Source organism: Eptatretus burgeri, chromosome 10, assembly GCF_056783735.1.
Source record: "Eptatretus burgeri isolate ZD-2024b chromosome 10, Ebu_testis_v1, whole genome shotgun sequence".
In the NCBI taxonomy this organism is placed as follows: domain Eukaryota; kingdom Metazoa; phylum Chordata; class Myxini; order Myxiniformes; family Myxinidae; genus Eptatretus; species Eptatretus burgeri.
The window spans coordinates 16,648,800-16,658,799 of NC_140970.1; the positions used below are offsets into that span (position 1 = coordinate 16,648,800).

The 10,000-nt window shown below is 41.0% G+C and overlaps 1 protein-coding gene across 1 annotated transcript in view; it reads left to right on the forward strand.

Annotated features, from left to right (window-relative positions):
* LOC147017996 (growth/differentiation factor 10-like) overlaps positions 1-10,000 on the forward strand; it is a 42,440-nt gene that overhangs the window by 394 nt on the left and 32,046 nt on the right. The window contains exon 1 of the mRNA XM_085897151.1: positions 1-403. This exon is cut by the window's left edge and continues 394 nt beyond it. Within this exon, the coding sequence (XP_085753277.1) occupies positions 238-403 (166 nt within the window). The 5' untranslated portion in view covers positions 1-237. The remainder of the gene's footprint in view (positions 404-10,000) is intronic.

Below are 10,000 nucleotides of genomic sequence, written 5' to 3' on the forward strand. Positions count from 1 at the left end.
GATGGTTTGATATCAGCAGAAAAAAAGCGAAGGATGAGTGCGGATTAGGTTCTTTTCAACCTGGACGTGCACCTGGTGGAAGCACTAAAAGGAATTCGAGAGTGACTGACGCTATTCGAGGCACAGACTCTTGTGGACTCTATAAGAGGGAGGAACATTGCATCACCTGGTTGGTTGAACCCTGAGTACGCCCAGGCGTTTATGGACACCGGTTGGTGATTGGGGATTCGACTCACCATGGTGGGTCTTTTGAGGTGCCTCGTGGGTGCCGTGCTTCTGACATGTGCCTGGAGTATACAACCCAGAGGCGGGCTGGCAAGCTTCATGCAGCGTCTATACCAGAGGAGTGCACGTGGGGTTATGCGACGAGGAAATACGGTGCATGGTCTCAGGGCCGAGATCGGTACGTAAAACAACACATAGGATGCGTTTGATAGCTCGCTTTGCTCGATACCAGTCAAAAAGGAATTTATAGATGGCCAACATTTTGATCCTGAAAATACAATTTTCATGGGGAACAAGATTAAATGCCCTCATTCATAAACATGATGGGTTTTTCATTACATGTATACATATATGCACATATGTTTCCATTCAAACAAGCTGTCATGCATACATACAGGTATATGTATGTATATATATATATATATATATATATATATATATATATATATATATATATATATATATATATATATATATATATATATATATATATGTTTGTAGTCGTTTGATTGAGCAAACTTGAATACACCTTTCAATTTTATTCAAGTCACCATACTGGCAGTCACAACTCCTGCTGGTGTGGTGCCCATACCAGGAATCGAACCCAGGCCACCTGGGTGTAAAATAGGTATCCTAACCACGAGACCAGGTGTGATACACACATACACGCATACACCAGACAGGCTTTGTCTTTTTCAAGTTGGATGACCCTTTTTTCATATATATATATATATATATATATATATATATATATATATATATATATATATGTACACACACACACACACACACACACACACACACACACACATACTCGCGAGGTACCCATGCAATGCACGAAAGGGAGCCTTAGAGCAAACACACAATGCGGAAATGACGAATGCCAAACCATGAACCAATAAATTCCACATTCCTGTAACACCTTCAGCTGAATGTCAGACATGGACAGCTGGTTCATGGATGACTTGGGTGTAAAATTTCTTGCAGCTGACTCCAAGAGAAGTAAGGTGGATAATATTTCAATGATGTCAATGGTGAACTTGCAAATGCCGAATCCATGAATGTTACAGGTGGAAACTGTCACATCATTTCCTTATTCCTTAAACTCAGTCTCTCTATATTTTCATTCCTAACAGCGTCATTCCAATAACAAATTAATATGATACCATGAATAATTATTGAATATAACAAAATACAACATGACAAACACTCGTGAGTAAACGAAGATAAATGCCATTCTGACGTTGCATCCGGGTGGGGAGCAGATTCGTACAGATCGAAACTGAAAATCTTAACTGTGTTGAGGTGTTTTTGAAACGTCCCACCCAAGTGAGGACACCTTGTGGGACCGAAAAACGTTCCACACAAGGTTTGGTGGGGCGAGCCCCAAAACTGAGGGAGTCGTTTGGGGATGGACAAACGGACAGACACACTCTTGCTTTATTAGAATATATATATATATATATATATATATATATATATATATATATATATATATATATGTATATATATATATATATATATATATATATATATATATATATATATATATATATATGTATATGCCTGGTGTTGGCGCAGTGGTTGGGGCAGCGGCTTGGGATCCAAAAGGTCCTGAGTTCAAGCCCCGTTGGGCCACTGAATTAATACACCAGGGGGTTGACTCAACCTGTCATCCTTCCGAGGTCGGCGAAATGAGTACCAGTGTACTGGGTATACCCCGGTTAAAATAGGTGTACCATATCCCTGTGTTGTAAGAGGCGACCAGGGTTGCGTCAGGAAGGGCATCCGGAATAAAACATGTGCCAAATCACTATGCGGATCATACGGATGATCTGCTGTGGCGACCCCTAACGGGAGCAGCCGAAAGAAGAAGAAGAAGATATATATGGGGTATGCTTACACATTGTAAGCAACATTGAGTCATGCTTCCCCATGTCTCAGGTTGCTCATCTGCATTTTTTCACTTATTTTTTTCATTTATTTTTATTTTTATTTATTGATGATTTCCTCTCGTTCTGTGATTTTCTCGGTGTATCAGTTTTGATGCCCATTGGTGCATGAAATTTCAGCTTTCTACGTCACCTGGAAGGTACCATACATTAATACAAGTCAGTCAGTGAATCAGTGAGTGGTTCGAATGAGGTTTACATATTACTAGAAGGTATGCTTACACATTGTAAGCGATAACAAACCATGCTTCCTCATTGTCTCGGGTCACACACCTACATTGTTTTTATTTATTTATTTATTTTCTTCTTTTTTTTCATTTATTTATATTTTTACTTACGGATGCTTTCTGACGGTTCTGTGATTTTTCCTGGTGTATCGGCTTCGATATCCGTTGGCAAGCAAAATTACCGTGCTTCCCCATTGCTCGGGTCGCTCACCTGCATTTTTTTCATTTAATTTTTTTCAATTATTTATATTTTCATCTATGGATGCTTTCCGACAGTTGTGTGATTTTCCCCAGTGTATTGGCTTTGATGTCTGTCACCACACAAAATTTCAGCTTTCTGTGTCACTCAAAAGGTTCCGAACATTTATCTCAGTCATTGAGTCAGTGAGTGGTTAGAATGATAATATATATATATATATATATATATATATATATATATATATATATATATATATATATAGTGTTACGGCTGTGTAAATTCGCAATACACCATAAAGGTTCCTTCGATTAGCTATGCCGGTAAGTGAGTGTTCAGATTGGTCCCCACCGTTGTTTAAAGGGATTCTTCATGTTCACCGGGCTGCGCCTCTTTGAGATAACCGTTTTTCTTTTTCTATTGTTATTTTGAACAAACCTCCATGCAAACAACAAGCCGCGTTGAAAACCGTCGAACGCAAAAGGAAACTAGAGGAGTTCCGATGGCCACGCGGATTTTTCCCGCCTGTTTCTCCAAGGAGTGTGAAGGAAAGGGGGAGGGCAGCTCGCGCGATTGGTGGATGCACAGCCTGAGGCGGTCGGGGTGAGGGAACGCCCCTTTTCGGAAACCTTCTCGAAGGGAGGCGGAGCCGAAAACGGGGCGGAGCGAAGGGCAGAGCCCCGCACTATACAAGGCAGACCGCGCGCGAGGCTCACTCTCTCTGTCTGGGTCGTCGACGTCACTCTCTCTCTCTCTCTGTCGGGGTCGTGTTGGATTCTACTCACTCTCTTGGTGGACGTCATCCTCTCGCTTCATCTTCGAGCTCTCTCTTGGTGGTCGAAGTCGAGCTCTCTCGTCTTGGCTTTGGGCGACCTGTCGGTGAAGGCGCGGGCCGGTGGCGAGTCCGGACGACGCCTCGGAGACGCAGACGGGAGGCACAGCCCTGCTGGCTGTGTGGTGCGAATCTGCGCATCTGGCGAGGGACGCCGGAGAGAACTCACCGACCACATCATCGCAAAGGCCCGAGAACAGGCGCGGCTACGCTAGCTGCCATGGGGACAAGGCGTCGCGACCTGCCCACCGTCACACCTCGAGGGGGCAGGTAACCAGCACGGTCTCGCGGGCCTTTTCGGTCATCCACGGCCCACGACCATAAAGGTTTACAAACCCCGTCTACCTCCCTGCCTGTGGGGAGGGTTTTCCTGTTGTTTTTGTATGTGTGCTGTGGCGCCGTGTCCCTGTTAAGTGCATGTACATTCTCATTGTAGTCGGTTGTATTGCTTTCTATTTCCCTTGCTTGTATATTGCATGATTCCTTGCTTGTGTTGTGTGTGCAATATGTGCTTTATAATAAATGTCCTTGTGTGAAATGTATCTCGTTCGTTGCGTCTTCTTTCCCCATTGAAAATGCCATCTTGCATCGTGGAATAATTAGGTGGGTTTTAAACACCCGATAAATAATCTGAACCATCGAGGTTGGCGATAACACCGCTCGGTTATCCCTGTAGCACGGAACGAACCGCTTAAGCGGTTCGTGTCCTAAGCCGACCTGCGGCGTGGTGCTACCCATCGGTAGTTTACCCGCGCGGGTATTTAGGTATATCGACGTTCGGCGATTCACCCTATTTTGCGCGGGTAGAATGCGGACTGGGTTGTGGTGAGGTTAAACCCCCACCCGTGACTGGCTCCTGGCGGTAGTTCCAGGAGGGTCACGACTGAATTGTCCGTCTGGTGGGCGACGCGGTTGCGATTGGAGTTACGCGGCCAATCGCATGCCGGCGGGCGCGAATTCGTAACAATACATATATATATATATATATATATATATATATATATATATATATAAATATATATATATATATATATATATATATATATATATATATATAAATATATATATATATATATGTTGAAAAACACTCATTGAATCGAAAAGTTACTAGAAAGTATCTGAAAATGCAAAGCCCGTCTGCTTTGTATTCGGACTTCTTCTGTATGCTAAATGGTACCTTTGACCTTTTGACCAAATTCTAAATTTGTCTTCTGCATATTCTCATAATAAAGATTTTTTTGAGAATTTGAGAGCAAAAGTTCAAATGATAATTAAAATTTCAGGTCAATTGGATGAAAATTATTGATTTTATGTCACACTGACCTTTGACCTTTTGACCAAATTATTAATTTGTCTTCTCCATTTTATCATAGTAGGGCTTTGTTGAAACTTTGATGACAAAAGTTCAAATGGTAAAAAAGTTAGTCCGGTTAAAAAAACACGCGCGCGAAACACACACACACACACACACACACACACACACACACACACACACACACACACACACACACACACACACACACACACACACACACACACACACACACACACACACACACACACACACTTGCAAAACCTCGCTTCCTGCTGTGTGGGGCACAGGTTAACTAGAAAGCCTCTCAAAGTGCAAAACCCATGCAAAGCCCTTCCTCTTTGTATTCAAACTAAACTTGATGAAAACAACAGCTGAAGTTATTTTTGGACATGAAATTAATTATTGTTTTATTTTTGGACATTAAATTCATTTTTGTTTTCTGTAATCTCATAATAAAGATTGGTTGAAGATTTGATGACAAAAGCTCAAATGGTAAAAATGTTATGGTCTGGACAGACACACTGAAGCTCAATACTAAATAAATAAAGAAACACAGAAGCGATTTTTTTTTTAAAAAACGGCCGTCTCACGCTTGATGCACTGCAGACGGGCTGATAGTCAATTTGCACTCGCTGTGATTTTGCTCTTTAACATTTTGACCAAATTATCAATTAGATTTCTCCATATTCTCATAATAAGGGTTTGTTGAAAAATGTGATGACAAAAAGCTCAAATTGCAAAAAACGTTATGACCTGGAAGCCAGTCATTATCATTATCATTTTTGTCTTTATCATTATTATTATTATGTCATTATTATGTACCATTATTATTATTACTATGATTATCTACCATTCTCATTATGTGCCATGATCATTTTTATCATCATTTTATTTTTATCATTACATATGTCATTTTCATTATTTTTTTATCACCATGTCCCATTATCATGAGTATTATTGTCATTATCATTGTTATTAATATTATTCTCATTATCACTGTATTTACCGAATCAGCCTTGAACACTTTTGATAATTTTTCCTGCCAAAAAATAAACAGTTTAGAGGGAGGGGGCTCCATGTTATTGTGCTTTCCCCCGAGCAACCACATTCGCGGAACTTCTTCCCAAGGCAAAGAAAACCCTGGTCTCATGCAGCTGTGCTGTGGCTGGCCTAATAAGGGCTATTTATAGTTACTATGACTTTGTCCTTTGACATTTTGACCCAATTATTAATTTCTAGCAGAGTATCCGCCCTATCACAAGCACACAACATGGTATTCTGAGCATACCTCTATTTGGGCAATGTATCGGCAACTGACAGCTCTGTATACACAAAAAAGAAAAAAATAACCCGGGTTACACATGAAGCAAAAACATACCTATTGCTTATTATTCAAAACCCCTCACTGCACTGGAAAATGCAGGAACAGAAATGCTGTACTGTAAATGGTGGAGACATGTAATACCCTCCCCCACCTGGAGGCGGCGCTGCACGATACACATTTACATGGAGAATTTGCGTCCCCTCCTTCCCTCACCCCCAAGACCAGAGGCAAAAATAAAAACACCCCATATGCTAATTGGAGTCATGCTGATCCTATGTAGCAAGTATATGTAATCCGCCCACAACTGTAGGAGAAACACGACAAACAAACACACACACAAACACGAGTCCATGAATTAATTATTGGAAGGATTTTTCTCAATATTCTCATATTAAAGATTTGATGAAAATTTTTTGATAAAAGCTCAAATGGAAAAGTTTATGGCCAATAAACACATACACATACACATACACATGGCTTACAAAATAGAGTCTGCTCATTTCATAATAAACAAGCGAGAGCAGATCCAGTCTCAGGTGATGTTTCACTCGCTTCCTCGTGAGCTTTCTCAGGCCGATAGACTATTGTTCCGCAAGATTTCTCAGGCCAATATACACCACTGAGTCTGAACAAATGGTTTAAGATGCTTCAAATCCAGGCTCATCTTCCATATACTGTACTATGTGTATGTTCGTTGCCTACTATTGTCTATATAATGAATGTAAACATACACTGATGGCTGCCACCGTCTAATCCTGCATGTTATTTACGTGGAAGCCTCTCCATGAGACTTTGGAACCAGTAAAAAGGCTATAAACCCAAATACAAAATACTTAATGTTTCTTCTTGATGAATTTCTCCTCCACAATTCATTTTATCGAGCAAGTTAAAAGTTTTTTTTTTGCAGCAGCTTTGCTTATTAGTTTGTGTTTATTTATGCACCTTGTTAAAGACTTGGTGGGGAGTGGAGGGAGCTGGTGTGTTGGAAATGTTAAATCGTTAGCTTGCTTAACTTTGTGCTTTCTGGTCCTGGGTTTGATTCCTGACAATCAATCATGTGGCGACAACTACCAAATGCTAAAGTGCCAGCAATGAGTAATTCGTCACAGAGAACGTGTTCCTTGTTTAAGGGTACAATATGCCGTCTGTCTCGTCTTCACTGTGGATTTGAAATTTATTGCTGGATAGTATTTCACAAGATAATGCCTTCAATGGATATATTGCAGAACTGGAGTATGGGGGTTAAATTGTGAAAATGTCTGAGCAATGGAGGAAGAGTGAGGGTTTAAGAATGTGAAGGGAGGTTTAAGAAAAGGAAAGTGGTTTGGAGGAGGTGTGTAATATATAGACAGTACTTCAGTGCCAGTAATTTACTAAAATTCCAAACTCTATGAGATGAGCATAATGTTGATCGTCTTACTTTATGCACTGGTCTGCAGCGTCCTCGTGAGGTTCCACTTTGTAAACCAGGCGCATTTAACGTTCGTAATTGTGTTCACTTTTTATAAAGGATTTATTGATAGGTGGCTATTTTTGTGATTGAGTTCATCATTTAAATAAATGGTGGTTTTATTTTTGGTGAACGCATCACTTGGTCAAAGTGTTGAAATTGCATCGGCCTGACTGCCTGGCTTCAGAACCTGTCTCACCCCAGGCAGGCTTTCATCCCCAGATCGCACCTCTGCCACCAATGGTGTGTCCGATGATAAGATGGCTTGGCAAGACGGCCTCTACCCAACCGTGACCTCACAAAAAAAAAATGGAGAAGAGAGAATTGGTAAGGATGGACATGATCCTGAAAATGCAATCATAATGGATAACAACATCAAGGAAAAGGAAAAGGAGAGTGGCAGGAGAGGAGACACTTTGGACACTTTGAAAAGGACACTTTCAAAAGGAGAAAGCCCCTTTGAAGGAGGCTCAGGGTAAAGTTGAGGCTGTTTTCAAAAAATAAAAAACTTGTTTTCTAAAACCCAATACAGATTGCAAAGCAAGCCATCAGAAGGCTTTGAGCACAAGTAAATGGGCAGTTAAGGCATATTTATGCCTTTCATATTCAAGTAACTCCCATGTACTGTTGATAAAGCCAATTATTGAACTAACTTAGTGAAAGTAAATTGCTCAGGGTGCCAGCACACATTGATCTTTTCTTTTCAAAAGGCACCATGGGATCTCAATTTGAAATTTCCACAAACGCATGCTGGCACATGAGACAATTGGTTTAATGCTGGCTTTCAAAAGATGACTTGTTCCAACTTTTGGTCCTCAGTAATAGAACCTGATTATTCAAGATTCTTGTTGTTGGTACTCCAGTGAAATTCCAGAAGGAAGGACATTTCCAGAGATCATCTTTCGAACAGCAAAATTCCATGGGTTTCACCTCTTCTCCTCAGGCTTAGCACCCTCTTCTTTCTCAGCCCTTTGACCCTCACCAAGAATTTCAGAACATACGTTTACTTCCAAAAACCCACTAATGGTTATGCTTCCAAAATCAAGGCTGAATGCACACCTCAACTCTTGCACTCCTCACTTCTCCCATTTGTGGAACCATCTTCCAGAAGCTGTGCCATCACACCCATCCCTCCAGGGCTTCAAAAGCAAGCAGTGCATTACTATCTCATGTCATCCCCCACCCTTATCCACAATCTATGTTACCCCCATGAACCCTTCTTATTGGGTTCTTATTGTGTTCAAGAATGGTCCTGCTCCCAGATTGTCCGTTCACAACCTTGTTCTTTAATGAGCCTCAAGCCGCTGTCACACCTTGAAGATTTAGGCAGCGTTTGGCGACGAATGAAAAATTTGTCTAAAACGCTGGCACACGTCGAATACGTTATGGATAAGATTTGTATACGTTAAGAGCACGCTGAAGCACGCTGGCATACGTCGTAGTACGCCTAGTACGTTGACAAATTTTAACCATGCTGAAAATTTTTCGACGTATGCCAGCGTATGACTCACACGTTCCGCATACGCTGGCCATAAGTTGTAGGCACGTTACGCGATCGTTGACACACGTCGACACACGTTACTCATAAGTCAAAACACGTCGAGGTAATGTTTAGCATACCCGAAACATATTTCTAACCTATGAGTAACGTGTTGTAGGCAAGTTACGCAATCGTTGACACAAGTCGACACATGTTACTCGTAAGTTACTCATAAGTCGAAACACGTCGAGGTAATGTTTAGCGTCAGTGTTCCAGACTCCATGTTTTTTTTTTTTCCTTCTTCGGCATGACTGTGATGTTGACACTTCGATTTCTAGTGCGGTTATAATATAATATAATTAAAAGGCTTCCGCTCAACGATTTAAATCACAACCAAACTAGAAATCGAAGTGTCAACATCATCGTCATGCCGAAGAAAAAAAAAAAAAAAAAAAAACATGGAGTCTGGAAAACTGACGGGATCCTCCTGTGTGAAGCCCATTTTTATATACCAATTCCCCTAAACGCTGCCAATACGTCATTATACGGTCGCTGTAGCTTAGTAACACGTTCAGTAAGTTATGTGGTCGTCCGGAAGATGTCAAATACATCTACATATGTCAATATGCGTTGCAAATACGTTACACATAGGTTCAAAGCACGTTACTCATAGGTTAGAAATAAGTTTCGGGTCTGCTAAACATTACCTTGACGTGTTTCGACTTATGAGTAACTTACAAGTAATGTGTGTCGAAGTGTGTCAACGATCGCATAACGTGCCTACACCTTATGGCCAGCATATGCGGAACGTGTGCATCATACGCTGGCATACGTCGAAAAATTTTCAGCATGGTTAAAATTTGTCAACGTACTCGGCGTACTATGACATATGCCAGCGTGCTCTTAACGTATACAAATCTTACCCATAACGTATTCGACGTGTGCCAGCGTATTCGGCAAAATTTTCATACGTCGGCATACGCTGGTTAAAACGTCAAG